The following is a 25,965-nucleotide window of genomic DNA, read 5'->3' on the forward strand; positions in this document are numbered from 1 at the left end:
TCACCTCCCCTAGGTTTTCAATCCAGTTCTACCTGAAACCAACCTAGGTTTGTATCTGGACTCTCACAGCGGTGCGGCTTAATTAAGTGCCACCTGCTGCGTCTCATCACCCATGAACAGGCACGTGCAGGAAGATTCCTGTCCATGCTATGCAGGAGCTGGAGTGCTGGGAGGAAACTTAAGGACCAGGGTAGAAGGTAAGGTTATGTTAATTTTCTATTTAATTATGTGTATGGATAAGGGTATGTTTGTGTTGTGAGTGAGTGTATGATGGGTGCTCGTGTGAACGATTGAGTGCTTGTGTGTGTCGGTGTGTGTGTGTCAAATGCCGTTGTTGCACAAACCCCTCCCCACCAGCCAAAATCAGTTCTTCTGATGCGCTGTGCGGCCCAGGGACAGTATTTTTTACTGGACATATATTATACATGTCTAGTAAAAAAATATGCCCGTCCTCTGGGCCACCAGAGCCTGGCATACACACATTATCACATTGATTGTGTGCATGTGTGAGGAGCTGGGGGTTCCAGTGGGGCAGGCATGGCATTTTTTTACTGGGTATGCCCAGAAGAGAATGCCAGCCCAGTCCACTGGATTCCTAGCGCTTCACATGCAATGGTATGCCTGCCCCCTAAACACTCCAGCACCTTGCATGCACACCCAATTGATTATCTGTGCATGTGAGGTACTAGAGGGACCAGGGGGAAGGCATGCCATTCATATATGAACATCTATGATAGATGCCCACTAAAACATTCCATGCCTGGGAAACCCCAGAACCTAGCACACACACAAAGGGTGGGAATGGTAGTATCTATTGGGCATCTATGCCCAGTAAGAAATGCAATGGCTGTACTTTTGGACCCCCAGCATCTGACACATCTGCTCCCTGGACCTCTAGCCCCTCACACTCACACAATCATATTCATAATTAATGTGATTGTGTCTGAGTGAGGCACTGGCGCACCAGGGAGCGGGCATTGCATTTTCTACTGGGCATGGATAATAAAGCAAGCATGATAAATGTCATGTAGCTAGACTGGCATTTTAATGCAGCCAATTTGGACATGTTTTCATAATGTGGGATGTATTTTTAAAGGTAAGGCCAACTGCAGTATGTTCTTATGTGGGGATACTGGCAGAACAAACATGGACATGTTTTCCTATAGTATCATTACTAGCATATGTACAAAGCAAACATGAGTATGTTCTTATAAGGGAACACTAGGGTATAATGGTGGAGTCAGCATACTGGCAAATATTTTGGGCAAGAGGCATCATGGAAATGTGTTGGAGACATGTTCCTGTGCACTGTTGGTGACTATTGGATTTTTTCATGATTTACTCTACAAAACCAATTGCAAACTGTTTGGCAGCTTTGCTCTAAAATGCACCATTTTAATCAATTGTTTAAAAATATTTCTCGGGTGGGAGAACTGTCCCGAAACCCCCTTGATTGGTTTGGGCTCCCTCACTATGCTCGGTATGCCATATCTGGGAGAAACAGTTACGACACTGCACTTAAAAAAATTCACCATCCACCACTGCTTTTAAGTAAGATGAAGGGATTCTCACCCTCTCTGCATCTCTTACTTAAAGGAATACCTGTGAGAAGGGGTGATGATCAGGGGAGTATCCAGCATTGCAAGAGTGGGAGGGGGGGGGGGGGGTGAGAGGGCGAGTCACGAAAAAGGTCCTGCTACTTTCCCCCCCCCAAATGCAGTGTGTGCAATTCTATATGGGCTAATTCACGCTCACACACCACCCACCCCTGGCCCCAATCTACCTTTTTGGTAACATTAGTGGTAGATGGCATTTCAACAAAAAATAAAATGGAAGAATTATTACAGATGCAAGAAATTCATCTATTAGAGCTGCTCTGTCCAGGCTTTGAGGGAAGCTCTGTCCAGGCACTCTTGGGCAAAATACATACAAACCTCCTAATTTGCATAAGAATTGCACCAACAGAAATGACTTCACAGAAAAGGACATCGCAAGGAGTATCATCAGTCTTTGATACTCGGAGGCACCATGGAAGCCACTTGAGAATAAGCCAATAACCGGCCATAAGTAAGCCAAGTGGCAAATAACTTAGTGGTGCAAAATACCTAAACTATACTATTGTTACATATGGAGAAAGTCTATAGTGAGGCTTTATTTTATTTTTTATTTAAGCAACAGAGCTCATCTTCACAGGTTTAGTTGATATAGATATTTATTAAGGTTTCCCTTTGCATTTCCTGTGCTTAAATAATACTTTATTTATAGCAGTCCCTTGGAAGCAAAGCACATTACATAAGAAACTAACCTTTCATAATTAACTTTACACTATATACATCAACATAGAAATATATTGAGCAATAAGGAGATGGCTGTAGTTTTATTCTCCCCATCCTGCATGCAAAGTCACAATAGCATCATACAGATTAATGTTAGCTTAACAAATCCCCTTGTTACCCAAGCCATAGTGGTTATTTCATAAAGCCTACAGCATTATGCACCGTTCTCGCTGCTGATCACCCACTCCCATGCACATTTCAAAAGGGACAAAAGTCCCTGCTAATACCCGCCCTCCCTCCCATCAGTCACATTAGCTCCTTGGGACATTGTCCTGGCAGCGGGACACCACTCCCATTCGGAAAGGGTAAGGTGTCCTCATGCTAGGACAATGAGCGTGCCGAGCAGAAATTGCTCAGCACACATTGTCTTGTCAGCGGGACACCTTTCCCGTTGGGCACCCTCATTGAGGTGCCGAACGGGAGAGATGTCCCAATGACAAAAGTCCCAGTCAGGCTCCCAAAAGAACCTTTAGGGAGGAGAGGGAGGGGCGTCAGCGTGCCATCCCCTCTACCCCTGCTCAGGTCCCCACTGGTGATGATCTCTTCATCTGTTAAAGAAATGCATGGTGGGGTTGGCGCCACAATCAAGGAAGAAAAGGTGAGGTGGGTACACGGCAGGGACTTTTTTCTAAAGCCTGAAGATCTGCGTGTAAGCGAGAGCTTCAGGCTTTAGAAAGAAATGCCTTGGCTTCTAGCAGCCTGATCTGCTGGCGCTACCAGGGGACTTTAGAGAGGCCCAGGAGTATGCCGTCTCCAAAAAGCTTTTCTGACATATCCTGGGCTATGCCTTGGCTAATCCCGGTGCGGTCTTAAAGCCCTGGGCCCATAAACAAAGACACCCAGTATGCCCTCCTCACTTTTTTGCACGGGCTCATTGAATCGAGAAATGCAAAAGAAAAAAACCAACACGAAACATCGAAGATGGCACAGGTGAAGGCGGAAGAGGACAGATGGTGAGAAACACCAGTGGCGCGTGCAAGGTAAGAATGCTAGCCTGGGATATAAACAAAACCTGTGCTTAATGTCCAGAAGCGTAGCACGTTGATTGGCTGACAGCCAACTTTCCAAACCCAGATACTTATCGAAGATGGCTGCCAGCACACACAGTAACAATGCTTACATGGGGGCTGCTAACCAATGCTCAGGTCACTAATTGAAAATTAAGCCCTGCTCGTAAGGTCAGTTGTAACTCTCAAACTGTTTTATCACTGGAGAAATACGCCCAGCAATCACTTGCAAGAAACCCTAAAAATAGTCCAGCTATAAAAGCAAAAGATTGTTGTTTGGGACAGCTTAAGATCAATTTTAAGCGCTGAAAAATACAATACACGTGTTAGCGCTGACCTACGCTTTAAGCAGATATGCATACAAGTCTCTACTACATGTATCTGCAATACCGAGTGTCATTTTGACAAGTATTTTCGATGTCACACAGGCCTGATCCACAAAATGCTGATAAGACATACAAGAGAAAACCTATTAGCGGAAGTTCTGAGCTGTGTTATTATTGATATTTATACAGGAAGAGTATTTTAGTGCTATAATACTATATAGGGCCAACACCTGAAACTTTATATACTCAAGTGGAAGGAAACAACTAGGACTTGATGGTTTTTAAGTGATCAACAATATTTCTAGATATTGATCCGGATGAGAGTTCCTGAATTAGGTGCTCGAGGTCAAAATGCACAATCCTCCCTCCTCCCACCCCCCCCCCAATGAAGAAAAAATGAATACTGGAATTTGATGTCAACTATTATTACAATCATTCAATGGTCTTGATAGTTAATTGCGAGCTATCTTGTCACTCGAAAGTTTGAACTAAAACTATGAAAAGCCTGGTATCTTGAGGAAAGGACCCTACATTGAACATGCACACTTACTGGCTGCCAAAGCAGGAAGCAGAGCGCCAGGGTGACATGGTCCCTTCCCTAAGATGACCCTCAGAGAATGAGGGCCAATGCCTTTTGGATGCTTTGCAGTCTAGCCTTTAAGTTGCATTATGAGATGCGGAAGCACACTGCGTTGCAGTGATTCCGTCGAGCAGAGACAAACGCCTGCACCACAGGTAACTCGGTCTGAAAAAGACATATCCAAGAACTACATCCGTCAAAGACAGCAAAGTTATAAAGAAATGTCAATAATTTGATGAGCTCATTTGTAGTTCTTTGGAGAGTTGTTGTATTCAAGTTGGAAAGCAAGCTTTATATATTCAGTTCAGGCATGGACCTAGTATTGAGTCATGCCTTAAAAGAAGTACCTCCAATTTGCTGTAACTTGGTTTCAGCCCCCTGCAAGACACCCTGTCAGAGGACAATCAGGATGTCACAAAACAATAAGCCTAATCCTTAACTCGGCGGCGATAGAGTAGAACCCAGCGACACTCCCATATGAAAGTCACTCGAGTAAAGACGAGGCAACCAACTTGTACTTGTGCAACAGGAAAGAGGTTACCCATATAAAAGCCAGAGTATTGTAAGCTATCAAGGAGGTTTTCTTTAGATTTAGGGTGTGTAATTCAGCTGATCAATGTAATGAAATCAGGGGTTTGACATCCAGCAGCCACCTGCTATCATCCACTGCCATGGATACCACTAAAACTATCCATGTGCGTCCGCCTTGGTGAAATCCAACCTGAAGATGGTCATGCAGGCAACGGTGCAAAGGGTTCCTCCTGGGTATCATGTCCCCTGCTTGACCAGAGGGAGATTGGGGGGATGGGGAGGGTAATCATGGGGCCTGGGTGCCACCATTGTCTACATGATGCAGGAACAAAGGGTGGTGTGGGGTATAACCGCTAGTCACCCCCTCAGCATCTGGGTCAGGTGGTAGGACAATGTCACGAATGTCAATCAAAAATATCCAACCCTTCGAGAATTAATCGCAGGGACTTTCTCAAAGGGCAACCGACCTATTACTTTTACAATTCTTTTAATTCAGGGCTCAAGGGGTGTGCAATCCTTGCATAGAATGAGGAACCCAGAAGAAAAAGCTACCACAGAGCTCACCGCACAGGTGAAGTTATACTGCTGGGAAGTTGCTTGGGGGACTGTGGCATTCCTTGGGGAGCAGAGCATAGCTTTGCACCTCTATGTGTGCGTTCAAGATGGTGGGCCTGGACTTTGAAACCTTGGTCTACACATCACGAGAAGCCTACGTTTTCACAGAAACATCATTTGAGATGAGCAGTCAATGTGGAACCGGACAATACCTTTGTAGAAATGTGTACGAGACATATCTAGACCATCAAGGAATGCCCAGTCCAGGAGGAGGCAACAGAGGTAAAAAACAAACCCAGGGAATCCTTGAGGAGGAAAAGGAACAATGTTCACAGCCGTTTGTGAAAGGAGAGGCTGGTGCAGGAGAGGAGACTGGGAGTGACAGGTAGGACAGAGGATTAAGAGGAGGAGGAACGGAGGAGTAGAGGAACAGGATGATGAGATGTGTGAAGCAGATGAAAAAAGGGTCAGGAGGTAGAAGGAAAATCTGATGAGGGGAAGGCTGAGGCTTGTGAGGTTGGAGGAGGGACCACAAAAAACGGAGAGGAGGTGGTGGTAAAAAAAGAGCTAACAAATTAGTGGGCAGAAAAAGACTTTAGTAGGAGGAGGAATATTGAACCAGAAATGCACTCTAAGCCCACTGGGTGTGTGAGAAAGGTAGAGGCACAAGCATATTGTGAAGCTTCAAGGATGTGATTTTAAAGATAGTCGTGAGGCAGACTCTTCTATGAAGAGAAAGGAGAAGCCCTGTAGTCCAGAGTTACCTCTGAGGCACCAAGGAGGAAGGCCACGGTGGGAAGTTGGGCAGCCAGCTTAGAATTCAAAGAGGGTAATTTGCAGAGGGCAGTAAGGTTGCCCCCGCGGATGTTTTTTTTTCTTTTTACAGATGTGTGTCAACTAAAACAAGTCCCCACTCAATTAGAAGACATAGATAAATGTAGGGGGAATGTGTTCCCCAACTCATTATTTGCATGGTGAAGTGCCCGCTGGGGCTGTATACCATTGGCCAGAGTCTTTTATCAGTCATTATCACCATGCTGAGAAGAAAAGGGATAGGACCCCGAGAAGAGGTGCTTGCTGGCAGGAGGAGGTGCAGTCCAGCAAATGCCAGAAGCTGCTGAGTTGCATGCAATTGATGTAAAGCTAAAGTAGGGTGTTTGCTGAGCAGAGCAAAAGAAGCGAAGCTCTTGCCAATTCCTTAGACAGAAAAAGTGAGTAAGACGATGTACTGGGGCATAACACAATGTGATGTGTTGGCAAGAAGTAGGTGTCTTAGGCATCCAAGAGTAGGACAGTCAGAGAGAGACATGCACCCATAAAGACTGTCATTGAGCTTATGCAGGGAGGAGGGAATCCAACACAAGGAGATACAAGCAGAGACTCAGCAGCTCAAGAGGGAGCTTATTGCAGTTTATGACAACAGATGCCGAGCGTCCCACTTTGCGAAGCAGAGCAAGAGATACTGGAACATGAACCCGATGCCCAACTGAGGAGAGAAAGAGGCAGCAAGTCCAGCATGGACTAGAACATTGGAAAGCAAAACAAGATGCTGAGAAGCAGCCACCAGGAAGGCCAGCTCCAAGAGGTGGCCCTGACGCCCACGTGACCAAGTGTGTTAAGAATGGCCTGGGGAAATGGAGTAGATTTTCCCAATATCTCCCGGGGAGAGCATGTGTAGAGACATTATTAAAGTTTATAAAAGTTGCTTTGTCGGAATGGAAGTCTACATTCCCAAAGCATCTGAGGTGCATCCATGAGGTCAAAGTACTTAATTCCCCACAATTCAAGGTTCATACACTTAAGTCCATACTTTCAATACCTATGAGGGAGAGGTAGCGTGGGAAACCCATTCAAGTGTAGAACATTGCATACTGGGAACTAAGATTCACATTTCCAGAACCTCAAGGGTGGAGCCTGAACTAGTCAAGACTGCATACTGGGAAATGAAGCCCAGGCTCCCAGAGCCTGTAAAGAAAGACTGTTTACCAATTTACAGAGAGTGGGAAATGAGGTCTACGTTCCCAGATAAGCCTACGCAAGAAACAACTCGAACTGTGGCCACTGACCTGGCAAAGGTGCAATACCACCTGGCAAGGCTTGCCACAATGCACAACTGGTCTTACATAATCTTTTGAGAAAATGCCTCAGGCAACTGGTTCCAGAGAAAGACAAGGTGCCCTGTGTAAGGTCTCACTGCCTCAGAGATTATACGCAGAGTGGTGCATTGTGAAATAGGACTGATCAAGTTGGAGAGAGGCACATCAACTAAGGAAGTGGACAGTGGCCCAGTGAAGATCGGACAAATGGTGCTCCCCAAAGATCAAGATCAATAAATACCTGTCCATTATGTTACCTAAAATCTAATATCGCCATGAAAATAAAATAAGGAGTCACAGTATGCAGGTATCTTCCCCGTTAATGCCAGCTCCAATACTCTACGGACGTGCTCAGATCACTGGCATCAATTGATGGGTTTAAATGCGTTTCTGATCTTAGGATAGACTTGAAGATAAAATACAGAAATTACTGAATTCTAATGAAGTGCAACAAAAACATAGCGGGTTTAAAATAACAAATATAATGTATTCATTTACAAATAAAGTAGATAATGGAATCTACGTTTTACTCCTTAAAACTCCCCTTTTCTCCCAAATATCAAAAGTAGTAAGTACAACATTCTGGAACAGTGGAACTCAATATCTAAAGATTTAAAACTGAGATGTTGTTAAGTAGGAGGGAGAGAGGGGGAGAAGGCGAGCAGGAGAAAGAGAGAGGGAGAGGGAGAGGGGGAGAATTGTTAGCCCCCCAAGCACTAAGGGGCAAAAACCAAATTAAAAGTAGAATGCATTAATTCTACTTAAATTGGGGAAAGCCTCGAATTTAGGGGACAGCAAGGTGTGCAAGAGGTGAGGCAGAATAGAGCCGGATGGACTTTATTTCCTAGCCCTTCCTCCCTGTATATAAATACTGTGCAGGCTCAAAAGGTACTGGAAGTAAGGGAGAGCTACACATAAGAGCAACGTATTCTGTATTCTCTTTTAAATCATGCGTGGGTAATGCAGAGTAGGGGACTGTTACTGTCCTGAAAATCAATCCGCTAAACGTTTAGAATGGAAAGACTTCCTTGTTACAAAATATTGGCCTTTCAACCCGGCCTTTAAAAAGAGCATTGCATCCCGGGTAAGCGCACGGCACCAGTTAAGGATGTGTTATTTATAAAGCGCTTGCGTCCAAGCGCTTCACATACAATATCACCCAACCGTAGGTGGTACTCCGTGAAAAGGTAAACGTGTGTATGGAGATCAGGAGAGAACAAAAGGACCAGGGCAGAGGATGGGTGGAAGATAGAAAGGCACCTTTCCAAAGTTTTTTTTTAAAAACTCACCTGGAGCACAGCTGTCCACCAGGGCACCCAGAGCTTTGCCATCGTGCCAGTTGTGACTGAAGTTGGTGATGGGCATGTCTGGGATTTTGTTCTGAATCCACCCCAGGAGTCTTTGTTTCGGGGTCTGCTTCTTGGCGTCTTCGTCGCCTTCATCTTCCCAGACGGGCATCGAGATGGAGTAATGCAGGATGAGGGTCCAGATCATGCCCAGGATCAGCTTTAGGTTTCCATCCACAATGGCTTTGCTGTCTGAAAAAAAGAAGGAAGTCCAATTCTTAGTACAGAGATCGGCCCATAACGGACGATTAAAACAGTGATATCATGCATAGGGTATCAACATCCAACACCATTCAGAGTTGATTGCACAGATCAGAAAGGGTGCCCTCTGCGGCACAAACATCTTGTATGAAATTCTACTAATAATGTAGCTCAGCTAATTAAGTGCTTGCCTCAGGCATTTGTGTTCACTCTGCAGAAGACAGGTTGGAATCCTGGAAGGGCCCCCGCAGCCCTTCATTCTTCTGAGGTCGATGAATTGAGAACAGCTGACTTTGGAAATAATGGTGGTTACATTGCTTCGAGCATGAAGATGGCTCCATGAAGCGCTACGCATGCATTACTGTGCATTACTGTGCATTATGAGATTTAAGGGCATCAACAGAGGGTCTCGTCTGGACCTTAAATCCACTTCTCCCAACACCCACCCCATATGCCTCAACCACGCTTCACGTGATATTAAAGGCCACAGTCACTGTTTCCATCCAACGTAAAAAGGGCTCCAATGCTGACGACTTCTGTAGACGGTCCATTGGTTAATTCCCAGTCATTCAAGGCTAGAATACGCTTTATCCCATGTATACAGTGTCCTAATAACTAAAATCATCTGCGTTATTTACAAGTTTCCCCAGAAACGTGACACCTTTGTAACATCAATCTTCCTCAGCAGCAGAACAGTGGCCCCGCTACACCCCCTTCAGCATCACCAACAGAATCACTGTCACGAGGTCATGGGTCGAGAAACCATTCTGGATACAGAGCAGTACCTTGGCTGTGCACTCAAAACCTGTTCTCCATTTAAAGTAGCTCCTTCAATCTACCCACTGTTTACACAATCCTCTCCTGCAGCCAAACCCCTCTCTCACTCCAAGAGTCTTTATCTAGGGTTAGTGGAATTACTGGATCCCAGGGCTTTTAAAGAAGCCCAGTCATAGCACAAAGGAACTGGGCCACTGTTTTATGGTCTTCAAGTAGAATGGTGTCAGTACTACTCTCTGTGCTAGATGATAGTCATTTGGAATCAGAAAAAAAGATACCACAGGGTCAAATGGTACTTTTGGACCTTTAACGCCATTCAAAACTGTGGACTATTACACTTCACTCAACAGGATGAACCTGATGAGAAGATCCAGTCTTCCCTCAGTAGCATTGCATGTTTCTATGTGAAAATGTCCCCAGGAAAATGTAGTCATGTGAAAACACAGTCAGCAAAAAGTAGTTTTCAAAAATGTAGTCATTCAACACAAGCAATCCAAAGTGGGAAAATATTTCCAGTAATAAGGTCACCAAAAAAGTTATTTTTAAAAACACAAAAGTACAAGGCTGTAACCCTAAATATGACCCAAACCTCTAACGAAACCTCCACAATCACCCGTACTCTGTCCATTAGCAAACCTTGCCTGAACTCTTAATTGCATCGCTATTCTGCCCTGAACTCTTACAGAACACTAACCCTTTATAACACGCTAGAGCATTTCATTTGCAAGTTACACAGTACAGAATAAATAGAAAATGAACAGTGGACCCATCTCCAGCCCCATCACCAACTGGCCACAAATTATATGACCCTTGCCCAAACAAAACCCCTACTATAGTAGCAACCTATCCTCGCCCTAACTGCAACTCTCCCACTTACCCTGATGCTTACTGTACCCTAACCACCAGTATTATCCTAACCCCTATCCTATGCCAACATTACCAGCTGTCCCCAACCACCCCATCCCTTTCTTTAACACTTAAGCCATTTCTATACTAGCCCTAGCCTTACAATAAACCCTACACTAACCCTGACATAATGACTAGCCAAACATCTTTACTCGAACTCCCATCCTTAACCTAGCCCAGATCCTAACCCTAAAGCAGGCAATCACATGCCCCCTAAACCGTCTGTAACCCTAACAATTACCCTAGCAGCACTACACTTTTGGCTACTTTTCAGCTGCATTTATTGTCTACTTTTTGCTTGGCAACTTTTTCACTGCAGAGGTATCTTCACCACAAATATTTCACTGGCATTTTTGTTGGCTGCATTTTCACTGGATACCCATTGTTTTTTTTCTTTTTAGACAGTAGAACATCTGCAATCTGTTTGCCTCGTTTGAGTGTGGTTTTAAGCCCTAACATGTTGTGTTCCACAAAGATCAGATGTGTAGCCATTGCCATTTAGCATGGACATACTTCTTATGCAAATTATTCAAAACCACAGCAAAACACAAGCACTTCACTTTGCCCACTTCCATCAAACATCCTCCTTCTCTTACCACTCTCTCCTCTTGCATGCCTCAGTTTTGCCACCCAGGTAGACTAAGTGCTGGAGCATCCCGGGCAGGGGCACAATACGCTACGGACAAGGATCATGTGCTCTGAAACTACTACAGTGGTGATTTGGCACAGTATGAAAGAAGAGTAACATAATAGAGGCCCGTCTACCCTGCATTCAGAAAATATGCCTTAGAAACAGCAATGAATCTACTCATTTCTGTGCTGCAGTGAAGGGGAGTCCCTTCATGATGTTCTTCCCACAAATGCAGAACACTGGACTTACACTGAGAACATTCGACAGTGAATGACTTAAATTAAAATAAATATGAACAGACTGCTCTGCGATCCAACTTTATTTTCACAATACAGCAATCATGGCACAGACTGGAATCACCCAATAGAAGTCTTTCAAAACCTTTCATACATTCTGCCTGATGCACAACTTAAATGTTGGCCCAATTTTGTCAGGTAACAATCCATATAAAAGGAATGGCTTTGTAGTTCATTTGATGAAATAAATGAAGTAACTTGCCATTTCATTCACTTTCACAGGTGTGTTGTTAGCATGACATATTGGAAGATTTAAAGGGCCAATGACCAGCATTAGGTGATGGCATATGTGATGAATCTGAAGATGTCACTTCTTTTCCCCAGGTAACCTCATGTGCCCAGGGTATGCCCATTACCGGACCCTGATCCTGGGGGTGGCTATTTAAGGGATGATCACATTTAGTGTGGGCGGCGACCCTCAAGGGGATGACAACATCGTTAGGTGAGATGAGTTATCTGCACCAATCAAGGGACTCTAGAGCCCCTTCCTACAACCCTAATAAGCATCCCTTCCCTAATGGACTCATCAGTTGTACTTCTCTTACCATTCCCCTTAAAGGTAATGAAGATCCCTTTTCCAGTACTGAGACGAGAAAGATCTCCGATGACTCACAAGAGAGTTATACGATTTATAAGATCAGTACTGTGACGAGGGAGAAGCATGGAGGAATGAGGATTACCTGCCAGAACAATATACAGCAGTCTAGTCTTTCCCCAAATCCTATTGGCCAGAGCCAGTATAAACGCAAGAAAAGACTCAGGAAGTGTGAGAGACCCCCTCCACGCCCCCGGAGAACCTGGCTGCAGGAGTAGTTTGTTGTGGAAGAAGGGGCCTTGGACTGCTGTTCCAGAGGAGAGGAGGGGAGGGGGAACCCTTGCACCCAAACAGCCTTTGGAGAACTGGGGAAACCGGGGAGCACTGGGGGAACCCAGGGAACCGATGTGGCCCCTAAAAAGGGGGGGGACCCTAGCCACCAGTAGGGTGCCAGATGGAAGCTGGAGGCTCCCTCACTGGGGGAAGTACAGCTGAAAGCTGTAAGTTTAAATCCGCTACTGTTACAGCTGACAGAGAGAGATCGAGAGAAGACACTGGCTTGAGAAGTCTTACTCTCTCAGTGATGAACAGGCGATTGCTGGGCTGGTGCGTGGTCCGTGGAGCCAACCACCTCACCAAAGAGGCTGAGGAGAATAGACTGCAAAAGATGCTACACTGCAGGGATGCCAGGGAAGGGTGAAGAAAGAACTCCTGGCGTGCTCAGGTACCGAACAGCAGCCTCCATGCTGCTTGAGTCCAGAGAAGCCCAGGACAAGTGAGCGGGATTCGCATGAGCCACAGAGCAGAGGCGGCGTACCCAGAGAGCAAACACAGGGCACCGAAAAGCTGCTGCAGGAGATCCAACGTATGCTAGTGAGAGCCAGTAAGTCCACCCAAAGGAAGCAGGGACACTGAGGAACTTTGGCAAGCCTACCCAAGCCAAATGGAAGTGAATGAAGCATATGAGAAAGAACAATATAGTCAATATCTCCTGGAGAGACAGAACAGAATAAATATAAGAGACTGTCAAATTTGCAAGTGTGCGCAGTGTGCCTATGAGAAAGCGCTGGCAGGAGAGTACACCAGCCAGATTCAAGTTGCAAGTCTGTTCCCATGAGAAAGTACTGGCAGGAGAGTATGCCAGGCAGGGTCCAGTTGAACAGTGAAAAGTATATCATATGTGGGAGTCCTGATAAGGATACATCAAGAATAGCCAAACTCTGTATTTCAATCATATAAAGAGGATAGGAAACGTGGCAGGAGAGTACACAGGTATCCTCCCAAGATTAAATCTAACAGCCAAGTTGTTATGCACACCAGTTTTGTTGAACAAGAGGAACTCAAGCAAACCGATATCCCTAAAAGTGAAAGGCACAGAGAATAGGAATTATCAGAGAAGGGAACAATCCCCTGAAACTGAGAACTTTATCCATTGGGAAATGTTATGTTTGCGTTACGCCTTTCCTTTTGAACTTGAACATTTGTGCACTTTCAAGGCCAACGATATTACCCTTTTCACCTTTGAGTTAATTTTGTTAGAATGAGAGGGCCAGAATAGAACTATGGACACAGGACATTTTGCTTTGGACATCTTTACATCGGACATACCCTTAGTTTCACGTTAGGTAGGGAAATACCTCTTATAATAGGGACAGAAGAGCATTTTCCAACCCCTTTTGTGTTTCAATAAACGGTAATGGCCAGAATTCAGAAAATATGCCTTAGAAACAGCAATGAATCTACTCATTTCTGTGCTGCAGTGAAGGGGAGTCCCTTCATGATGTTCTTCCCACAAATGCAGAACACTGGACTTACACTGAGAACATTCGACAGTGAATGACTTAAATTAAAATAAATATGAACAGAATCCCGTGTGTCCGCGTCTCATTGCTGGCTCCTCGCACATCTCACATTAAGCACAGATCAAGTGTCATCACACTAAACTAGTTTGATAACCTAACAGGGTTAGGTATTGCATGTGGTTGCATATGCAGCTGAGATATGGGGTCAAGACATAATCAAATGTTTGGAAATTCAGCAAAATATTTATCTGAAAAATTGATGGATGTCCTCTGGTCATGTTGAAAGGATCTTTCAAGAACTAAGAAGAGCCAGAGTTGAAGAATTGGCTGGGCGGAGAGTAGAGGCTATGTGGATTCAGCTTCACAATAGTGAGAAAAGCAAATTCCACAGGGAAGCACTACTAAAGGTTTTCGCACTAGCTAGAGCGATAGGTTAGGTTTTTGAGAATATGGTTACTCAATCTTGGTATGCCAGGCAGGTGGCTGCATGCCACAATAACTCCAAATTGGAATAAAGAAAAGGCAGTTGTCTGGCCTGAGGTGTGGGAACAAATGCTTGTATGTAGCATATACTTCCTTTTTATGGAAAGTGTAATATGTCCAACCAGCTATTCAGAAGAAATGGTATGTACTCTGTAAGGGTGTAGTAGTGAGAGGCCGACACAGGTGGCATTCTTATTGCTATAAACTTTTATTCAACTGATCATTATGGTTGGGGAAAGGCCTCACTAGCCGTAATGCTAAGAAGGGTTTTCCTGCCTCAACATACATTTCAAAGGTGTCCCTCCCAGTAGTCTTTGGTCGGTATCGGGGTCTTTCTACTTCTGCAGACTTCTCCCCTTCTCCCCTTCTCCGATGTGCTACTGCAGCTCTGCAGCATGTGATCCCTCGCATCAAGCATGTCTTCTTTTGACCGTGAAGTCCCCTGGCTTCGCCCACAAAGACTGCCGCTTCGCCTTCTAGCAGGACAGCCCTTCCACCTTGGACCACTTGGGAGCACCTCTGTAGCCTCAGTAAGATCCTCTTCTGCAGCCCATTCTGTTCTGTTCGCTGCCATTTCCTCCAGGGAAGACTTGACCATTTGTTAAGTCCTTCAGTGTGCGATTCTCAACGCTTCGCCCAGCACTCAGCACTTCGCCAGCAGTCAAAGGTCCCCCCCTTTCTCTGGTAAGCAGACTGGTCCACAGCCCCTTCTGTTTCAGCAGAGCAGCCCTGCTCCTTGCTCCACCAGGGAAGGCTTGACAACACTTCCTGGTGCCCCCCCTCTATTCAACTACTGCTGGGCCAATAGGAAATAAAGCAACCATTACACCACTCATTATGGTTCATAGAGGTGCCTTCTATACTTCCACACCTCTTCTTAGTCCCAGTACTGATCCTGAGAACTTCTAATGGGTCAGTTGGTCTCCCCTACCCCCCCCCCCCGTCTCATTAGAAGAGGAACGGATTGGGGAATACCTTGTTCTATCTTGGGTGTCTTCCCCTTCATGAATAGTGACGATGAAATGGGATTTGCCACACCTCTTTCATGTTGAGCAATTACAGGTCAATACCTGACAAAAGTACATTGCCTTGAACAGATGTTCCATTAATGATGGATCAAACACATTTGAGGTAGTAAGCTTTATGATACAGTGAACTAGTGGGACAAAACCTTGGGTCATTATTATGGACGTTATGGGCTGTCCCTAGACTATCATACGGATTAACTAAGAATTCTACTACTATTTCCTGGAGGCCACAGGCAGCTAGATTGTCGGCATTAAACCAACTCCAACCATACTCCAGTGTAGGGTGGCATTTATTTCAAAGTGTTTCAACAACCAAAAGGAAATTATGGCCATAAAAGTGTATATTATGCCAAAAATCTGCTAAAAGAAAAAAGTGATGCCTAGCTAATCAATTGTTAGAAGTCAAAGTGGATGCCTTTATTATGCTCTCTGGACTTGGTGGCAAATATGAAAATTGTACATTTTGCACTTTGCTGCGGAGGCAAAAACTTCGACCTCTAATTAAAAAAAAAACATCAGCATTTATGCAATAACAAGACAGGAAAATGAAATTTAAACTGCTTCATGGTTGTGCTTTTAGAGATCAATTTATTTTAGAAAAAAAGTGACAAGATTACAGTTCCTGGAGTTGCTCTCAATGCATTAATAAGGCTTAATTTAGATGGGGTGGCTACTTTAGGAGATAAAGGAGAAAGATTAAATGCTCCAATAAGAAGACATTTTATGATCTAGCATTGAATTGGATCATAGCTATTGTTAAGGGATCAATACGTTAGTAGGAATAACAAATAATTTTAAAACAGACTTTAAGAAGCAGTATAATTCCGAAATCCTGGAGTGAATCTATCCATATTCCAGTTTACAAGAAAGGTGCCCGGGACGCTCCAGAAAATTATAGACTTCTGGCTATGCTGGACGCCCTGGGCAAACTATTCTGTAACTTCCAGCTTGAAAAAATACGGAAGTGGGTAAATGAGAAAAATCTCCCTAAGCAGCAAACTGGATTAAGGAAAAATATGGGCACCGCCCATAACATCTGGGAGTCGCGGCAGCTAATACGGAATTATAATAACGCCAAAATATTCTATAAATGGCATTCATAAATTTCTTGAATGCCTTTGATAGAGTCAATCGACAGACTTTGGGCAAAATTGCACAGTTGGAGTACTGATAGCACCTTATTGAATTTCATAAAACTATTTTATGAGAACACGGCAGGGAGGTCATTTCACCAAAATGCCTGGGGTAGCGGAAGTGACATCACACAACCCTTGACCCATGATGACATCACAGGAAGTGATGTCATTTGACCCCACCCCGAAGTGATATCGCGGAAAGTGATGGAACACGACCTTTCACCTGTTGACAAAACAGGAAGTGGCATCACATAGCATTGTACACTACGAAAAATATGGTTACGATATCACTATAATGTGATGTACATTTCATACAAGAATGGATCGCCATATGTATTGTTAAGATCAGTGTGTGTAGGCCCATATTACCTAATTACTGTGAATGCAAGCAGACGCCCATGACCAAATGAAAATGTGTTATTATATAGCACTAACGCTCAAGTGCTTTATATAGAAAAAATATACACCCAATATCACCCAACCTGTGTTGGTACTCATTTATTGACCTCAGAAGGATGAAAGGCTGAGTTGAGGCATTTAAGAACAGAATAAATCAGTGACTCACCCCCTGAGGTGTGCCTGAAATAAACATTTAATGAGTCTAGCAATTATTATATAGAATTCCAGAAAGACACATTATGTGGTATTCCTATTCTTTCTTATTTAGGGTCAGTGCTGAAAGTGTTAGACTTGTGGCACTCCTGTTCTTATTATTGTTCTTTTTTTTTTTTAAGGGGCCTGAACAAGAAAGCCAGCCACTCCATAAGTAAAGAGCCACACGGTGATGGCCACAGTCCAGGAGCTTGCATTACAAAAACAAAAAAGAATCTCTTATTTTTTAGAATTTTTTTTAGAGGTTGCAAGGGAGACCACAGAGGTCGCTAGGGAGGCCTCAGAGGTCACAGTTGCGACCTGTGGCGACCCCTAAATGGCGTCCATGGAACACGGCTGTAAGGGTCAGACTAGATATGCAGGGGAGAATCTGTGGAGAATCTGTGGGAAAATATCCACTAAAGACAGGCTGAAATAGGGATGCGTAAAGGCACTTATTATTTAATCTGTGTATGGCTGATATGGATCTGGCATTGGCAGGTTGCTATAGTAACTACTGCAAGGTTAGAGTGTAATGATTGGCTCTTTCAAAAAAGGAGGTCCTGACATTAATGCAATATTAAAATCATTTTATTCATATGTATCAAATACAAAAATACTAAACTATGCAAAGTAAAAATGGCTTACGCTTCACCTGCACTCTGAAGTGAGTGATACCACCACCAATGACTCAAAATTCTTTAATATGATCCAATGCTAGAACTGTATCAATTTACTTTCCTGGACCCCAAACATAGGGGTTAGTTTAAAAGTTGTGTATTTCTTGGCCAATAAATACCCTGGCACCCATTTGCTCTAAATGGCATGTTTCATGTAACGGGCTTTCACCAATGCCCTCCTGCTCGACAATATCACACAATTATTGATTTTCTTATTTTTCAATATGGTAAGTATATACATATTTCTTTGGCCTTATTAGGCCCCTTTATGCAGGAATTGCCTCCTCTGTAGCGAGTCTCATTCGACTTCACTTCTAATGTGCGGACTTTCTTGTTTGTATGGTGCCGGATTCACTTCAATAACCAGAGGGTTGTATTGCAATTGCAGATATTTATACATGCATGTTCATTAGCTTATTCTCCTGTTTTGACTGCTCTTCTTGAGGTGCCCTTATGTTGCCATTAACCTCACGCAGATTCCTTTATATGCTTAGTCTGCATTGCGAATCTCTGCGTTGTCCTGTTTCTTGAATTTGTTGCAAAGAGGATTTTGGGCTCATGGAGTAGATACGGGGACCCTGAGCATTAGTCGCCTTTGGCATAGCGCTATGACTCAAACACCGTTTCACCCCTCTACAACTTGTTTGTTCATGCGAGGCGGAGTTTGTCTCTACCATGGTGTCGGTAGAAACAGAGAAAGGGCTCCCTAGCATCGTAGAGGGTCCACACGTACATTGACAGGTTGCAACAATCCTCCTAGATTGGTTGACAGCTCTGTATTATGGCGGTCATATGCAGATGATATAGGACACCCACCGGTCTCTAGTACAGTTTGACTGCCCTATGTGAATTTTCCAGCGAAAATAACTTTAAAATGAATAGGTCAAAAGCCAAATTCATGACCCTTGGAAGAAGGCATACTTAGGGCAATTTTGCCTGGAAAATAGATGGGGATGCATATAGAGGAGGTTATGACTTAGGTATATTTAGGAACCCTCCTCACAGCAGATATGCCCTCATCAAATCATGTGTGCAATCCAGAGGTGGATACTCTCTGGAAGGCATGTTTGAAATATGCAAAACTAGCTTGACTCGGATATTATACATGCTTTAGAGGCAGGTCTAGATAAGCATGTACTATGGCTAAAAGGTTTAGAGGGAAAATGATGGCACCAAAGTCGAGGACTACCTAGCTGACTGTCAGTTGAGGCAATACGCTTAGAACTGGGTTTGATATCATTACCCACGTTTGTCAGAGTGATGAGATCATTATTTCCTCTGAAAATATTGGCAGATGAAGGAGACACTATACTCCGCTGGTATAAAAAGCAGCCCATTACTATAACGCAAGATACATATTCAATGAGACTGTTAAAGGAATCATGTGCACATTTTCAGGACCAGATAGGCTGATCCATGAACGAGGATATCCCCTGTTGTGCTGCTAGACCGAGCATATAGATGAGGCAGGCTACGGAGTATCTTCATGGTAAATCTACATTGAATGAATACTCAGGGCAAGCATTCGCTTATTTAAAACCTGCAGAATATATAAAATGCACGACTGAGCAGGGGATTAGGGGCTGCATAATGCTCCTACGGTTTAATCTGCTGCCCTCGTTGGTGATAACTGGAGCCAGGGAGGCTATTCCAATGGAGCAAAGGGTATGCAGGATATGTAATAAATCATTGGAATGCACTGGGCACCCTTTGACTCCGTGCCCGGAGCTCACACAAATGTGCGTGCTACATTATAACAATTTTGCAACCCATATAGAGGATGTAGGAGAAGACCAATTTTGGTCAGCCCTTGTGGGGGCGCCTTCCAGGAGTATAACTAATGCAGCCTACTCAGTATGGAAGAACACTTGCCATAAAAGAAGCCCTGACGTGGTTAGAGAAGCCACCAGAGAATCAGATTTGTTTCAATGATTCAAGAAAGAAGATGAATGTGTACGTATTATGAAGGACTAACGCTTGGAAGTGGGGAGGAAGGTTTTTGGATTTTAAACACTTGTAAGTTTTATTTAAAACCAGGCAGGAAATTAAGCTTGGTATGGATATTGTATATGGCCGTTGAGTTTTATATGTTTTTGCATGTGGTTAATGCACTACAGACTAAGCCAAATAAACAACATACGCTATTATTACCACTGAGATGCCATTGTCTGTGGAACAGAATGGCAAAAAACAAGCTAAAAACCTGAAGGAAACACTGGGTGCAGTGGTGTCCATGGAAGACTACAGCAATTACCCTGCAGTGGTTACTGTTGATACAGTCAATGACGTATCAGATGTAAAGGGAGAAGGAACATCTCTTGAATGTGAAAACTCCCCGTTGAGCACTCCTTTCTAGCCACAGAAAGGAAATCACCCCGCTAACAGCTTTTCCTTGAGTGAAACAGGCCTGAAGGTGTCCTGGAGGTCTTCAAACTCGGGATGGACTAGAGATATTCCAAGACAGAACAAAAGCTAAAAAAGATTAAAGATAAAAATAGATCAATCGTGGATCATTGGTTTTATTTAAATGAATTGTATTTGGATATGTTATTTCATTTGGCATTTTGTATAAAATGTGTCTGTGTAACTAATTATGGATGAATGCATTAGGAGAGATTGGTTACTGGGTGGGTGTGAATGAGTTGTCATCTTTCACCTGTCTTTTCTTTGGTTGGACATACCTGATAATTCACCTATATTCAATTGTTGCTCCTCTAATTAATTGACGATGTCTTTTGAGTCTTATGATGTTGTATCAAATTAAATACATATTTGATACTTTTGTATAATTATACCCTCTGGAACTTCCTTTCAGTAAATGGCTACTTGTTGATTCTGCACTCCAGAGGGTAGAGATCGCCTGCTTTTTCAGAAGAAGAGTGGACTTCAAAGCTAGCCTGGTATTCATGGACACCCTCGTCAGAAATGTCTGTTCTCATGTGGCACCAGAATGATGAATATGGTGAAACTGAACTCATTTGTGGCTAACCTTGGGTTGAAAATGGCTGCATTAGGCCAAGACGATCTAGGAAAAATCAAATCAATGAATTTCAGGTTCCCAAAAACCTATCCGCTCTCAAACATCCACATTCCTTACTCTCAGGATGCATTCAGTCTTTCCAAAACCACCGGAATTCCCCGGTGATCAGCCATTTTGAATGTCAGATTGCTTGTACAAGGGAGAAACCTGCCACACAATAGCCTAAGATGCAACGACTCTCTCCCAATGTCTACTTCACAAGCTGTGAGTTAGCTGTTCTCTGTGCACTGAAATCTGTATAGGCAGGCCCTCTAGACTGTCAGTATGGAAGGGCTCCTCACCTAGCCCACTAGTTGGATTGGTCACATCACAGAGACAGACTTCTTATGATAAGGGATTTACCCTGCTGGTGCTGGGTGTGACCGAGTGCAATACCTTTCTAATTCTTCTACACCGAGCAGTTCTCTTAAAAGGTGCAGCATCCGGTGATATTTACATGTTGCAAGCCCCTGCCTCCTGCTCTTGACATGGTTGGGGTAGCCAGGCAATCTTCCCGACACTGCCCCCAGATCTTGCATTAATTACTGGGTGTCAGAACCAGGCTACTTGTGTGACAAAATCCACAGCCTGACCCTAGATGTGTATAATTGGGTGGTCAGAAGATGTTTGACATCTATTATATGGAATGCTTCCCCTCCTTTTCCGATGATGGCACGTATGGGTCACTGAGCCCTTACCTTGCTCGCAAAGCTCTGTCCAGTGAGGTTTTTGGTCAATGTTCCTCTGCTTAACAGTCTTGAAACGCTCAAGTCGTCTGAGGTGTAAAGGAGCATGTGACTAAACTAAACTGGGATAAACCACGTCAGCTGATCCTTGGTCTAAAAGAGCACACTAGCTCAAAATAAAAGCTAAAACTAAATACTAATATTGCGCCCAGAAGATGAAACCTTAAGGCCTCACACACAATCACTGAAGCCGCCTCCACCGCCCCCAACATCAAGGCCAAACGCCTACAACCCTTACTAGAGGCAGAGGGGAGGAGGACGTTGCCAAGTGTCTAAGTCCAGTGGAATACTCAGAAATCCCACATGAAGTTAGAAGCTTCCTGCTGCCATCATATTTTGAAATTCCCTTTAATCAAATCACAATTAGAGGCTTTTTACAGGGATACCCTTCCAGCAAAAAGGCAAATTAAGTTCATGCGTCGCTCGAGGTCTTAAAGAAGGTGGCTGCCTGAAGGATTAGCTCTTTCCTCCACCTGCTTCCCTTTTAACAAATCACTCTGCAGTATGCCAGGGGGTACATTTCAGTGACAGAAATAGGGTTCAGTATGCGGGGCAGCAATAGAGCCAGCTCCAATGCACCCATCTGGGGTCTTTCCCGTAAAAGGTGGTAGACCACAAAGGTTCTGCCAGGTGATTTGTAGCTGTGGGTTAATATATTAACCACCTCTGCATGCAACTCTCCCCATGCACACAAGCACGTGCATGCAGCCATCTACATAGGTCACTGCCTGAGAGCACCTCGAAAAGGAGGGATAGTTCAGCAGCATTGCCGATTGCACGGAGGGAACGTAGAGTGCATTGCGGACTCACGCCTCAGTGGAAAGAGTGACTTGCTTAACTCAAAAAACAAATCACAGTCAATAAATAGCCCAGTGGTATTATTACGTCATCGCTCAGTGACCGCAAGTTCCACGCGGTGCTTCTTTAGTAGAAATTCTGACTAAGAATGCAAGTGTTGACGCGGCCTGTCCAATGTCAGTCTTTCGCAAGCCACCAAAGCATGTTGCCTAACGAGGCAATTCAACTATTGATGACGCCTTGCATACAATATGCTCCTCGGTGCATGCGTGTAGAGCAGCACGCCAAGTATGACCACCCAGTGACACCAACAGGCACTACACGTGTATGGTAATGCAAAACCATCAACCCGATGTGTAAATGTGCCTGAAAGGAGCTTTTCCTGTATATCATTCACTGTGGGGGTAGTCATTGGTGTGGCCGGTAGCAGATCATTGGGTCATATGTTACTATTCACATCGTAGGACAGAACCTTGCTCGGCGGTCCCTTCTCATGCAATACAAACATGTTAACATGCCACCGAGCAACAGCCCCAAATAAACCCAAGACACCCATTTGACCCATACATATTAGCAGGTCCCATCAAAGACATTTATCTTTTTCAATATATTCCCATGACCAACTACATCAACATATTCTTCAAATTTCATTAATTAGCAGCCCCACCCCCAAATTCCAGTTCACAAGCCCCAGATAGGCCACTGCCAGGGAATGAATCAGTCCATTAAGCTGGGTGAAAATGCTGGAGAGCTGCGTCCGCTGCAAAGGGGCCGAGCCCCAGCCATCTGGTATCTTTGACCAAATACCAGTGTGGAATAGGCCATTCCAGCGGAAAAGCCACACATTCACATCACCACCTAGTACCCATCACTGGAAGTTCACTTCCAGATCAGAGTCCCAAAGCAATGCACTATTGGTCTGCAAATTAGCTGAAACGCTTGCTTTTTGCTCCATAGGAAAGTGGCAGTGTTTTATAGGACAGTGCTACTTTATACATAGTGTGAGGGTTGCATGTTGATTGGCAAATACTTTTATTAATAACAAAAACAGGGGGAAGTTGGAGGAAATCCTAACTAACCCTACCGCCATGAGGGTTTTCCCTGCCTCAACAAAAAACTAGCTAATGAAACTACCTTGGACATTCTGATACAGACAAAGTTCACCATCCTGTGTCCAAATCCTAATCGGTCCTTCACAAGCTAAACTCAACATGAGGTGAAAAGGGAAATTCCTCTTGTCTGTCAACCTGCTGCACAGCTTCGTAGTTCCAAATGAAAGTTCCAAAAAGGGGTAGAAAAGAAAACAAAGTTCCACAAGACTCAAGAGGTTGATGCCCTTCCCCGGGCTCTTTCCATGTTTTATCCAATTGTTTCTGTTTCTCTGGTTTTCAAGATAGGTCCTTGTCTTAACTTGACAGACCTGACACCCAGGCCCTGCGACAAGAAAGAATAGCCTGTATACCTTTCCCATGCAGTCTTGAGGGTCCCAGATGCTTTGTTGCAGTACCTGCAGTCTGTTCACAAATAATAGCCTAGATTTCTCTTCCAAACTGTGATGAGGGTCCGCGACCCTTTCTGAGCAGACCCAGCACCCAGGTACTGTGATGAAGAACAATAAGTGCAGATCTTCCTCTCAATTGCTACGGGTCCCAGAATCGGTTCTCAGTGACCCCCTTGGTCCACTCTCCTGCCAAGTAGAGTACTCAATATTTCCATTCTAACAGTTCTCTCTCTCTGGTTTTGCTTCCACACACAGCCTTGGTTTACTCTCCTGACAAGGTCTCCAAGTGTCACGTGTACACACAAGCTTCGTATTACTCTTTATTACTGTACCGGGTGCATTTCTCGAGTATGGGTCACAGTCCCCCTTTCACTTGGTTACCCTCACAGTTCTCTTTAACTTCTCTTCAAGCCACAACCTTGGTTTAATCCCCAGCCAAGGTTTGGGGGTACCACTTGTATATGCAAAGTTCATATACCTCTTTACTGCTGTTAAGGATATGCTTCCCCAATATGGTTCCCAGACCCCCGTCACATGGTTACTCTGTCCCAGTGAAAATTACTTCTGTATTTTGCTCATGGCCTCCTGCGCCCTCTGGGTCTCACCAACCCTGGGATTAGTCACCCTAGTACCTGCAGGGTATTGGCCGTTACCTTCTGATTGTTTGTGGGTCTCCCATGATCTTAGGCTGCTTCTGTGGGTCACCAGGGCTTTCCCCGGTCTTCCACGCGTCTTCTCTACAGTTCCTCTGTGGTTTCTCTGCACTCCATCACCCATGGTCACCGTTGAGTATCTCTTCTCTTCTCTGGTCTGGTCTGCCTTCTGCTTTACAGGGTCTCTCATGAGTGCATCGCTCTCCTGTACACGCTTCTCTGCTCTGCTTGTCTGTGCATAGCCTGCCAAGCTCTTGTTCCATGTCATTCTATTCCCTCTCTTCTTTTGAATGACAGCGGACCAAAGGATCATTCAAAAGACTAGAGTGTGTGTTTGTTCTTGTCAGTGATCTTCACTGCTCTTGGCCTCTTCCTCATCCCAGTAGTCCCCACTTGGGATATACCACAGAAATACATGGGGCCACTACGTAGTGTGGCATTGGAGGGTTTATGAGGGTGGGAGGATCAAAGGGGTAGAGTATTTCGCGGTATCATTACTCTCACTGGGGTCCTCCCTCCACATGAGATCTTCCTGCCGAGTACCAACCCCAGGGTGACTCTCGGGTAGCAACCTCCCCTCTCTGGCCTCATGGAAAGAGGCTCACCCATGAAAAGAAATAGGTTTACAAGGCATACATTCTTTTTCAAAAATTGATTTGCAGAATTTGCATATCAAAATGTTCTTGATTAGCAAAGAAACTTATTTAATAAGCAATGTTGTGCTAATATTGTATGTCACCAGAGGTTATTTACACCCAATACATAAAATTAGCAACAATTCAGGACTTACTGCTGAAATAAGGCATTAGTGGGAGTAGTAACTAAAATGTAAAAGGTTAGCTGCATGAATGTAGACCAATAAATCAATATGATAGAAAAGGCAAAGAAAATATTTTTTAGTGCAGGTATTTGTGCAGCTGGGTGCAGTCAGTGTTGCATAGGGCAGCGTCCTGCATATTGTATGCATGACCCATCATTCCCTGTGGCTGGGAACAGAGCTCAGGTGCAAGGTGCTTCTCTTGGAACAAGACAACACCATTCAGCACAGGTTCAAATCCCAGGCCCAGTCTTAGAGGAGAGGTTAAGAGGTTTCATAAAACCAAAAAGTACACAATGTTAAAGGAAAGTCCTAATCTTAGAATGGTTTTGCGGCAGGCAGGGTAATTACGATCAACTGTTTTCAATACAGTGTATGGGGGTGGGGGTCAGGAGGTGGCAGGACCACTGTTTTTCACTTACGGGGGGGGTGGCAGGCCCACAAACGGCCCTCAAGCCTGATTCAGGTTTGCGCAGCATTCCAGTCTGTGCATCCATGAAAGCCGTATTTATCACCATTAGCACTCAGAGGCATCATCTGGGTGCTGATACTTTTATTTGGTTTGCGTTTAAGGGAACCAGGCTTTGC

General features: G+C 44.3%; 1 protein-coding gene across 4 annotated transcripts in view; it reads right to left on the bottom strand.

Moving 5' to 3' along the window:
* FLNB (filamin B) overlaps positions 1-25,965 on the bottom strand; it is a 626,251-nt gene that overhangs the window by 375,453 nt on the left and 224,833 nt on the right. For all 4 annotated transcript variants that reach the window (XM_069643780.1, XM_069643779.1, XM_069643783.1 and 1 more), the window contains exon 2: positions 8,721-8,969. In XM_069643780.1, coding sequence (XP_069499881.1) covers positions 8,721-8,969 — 249 coding nt within the window. The remainder of the gene's footprint in view (positions 1-8,720; positions 8,970-25,965) is intronic.

This window comes from Ambystoma mexicanum, chromosome 2p, assembly GCF_040938575.1.
Source record: "Ambystoma mexicanum isolate Mex_15411 chromosome 2p, UKY_AmexF1_1, whole genome shotgun sequence".
NCBI classification, from domain to species: Eukaryota; Metazoa; Chordata; class Amphibia; order Caudata; family Ambystomatidae; genus Ambystoma; species Ambystoma mexicanum.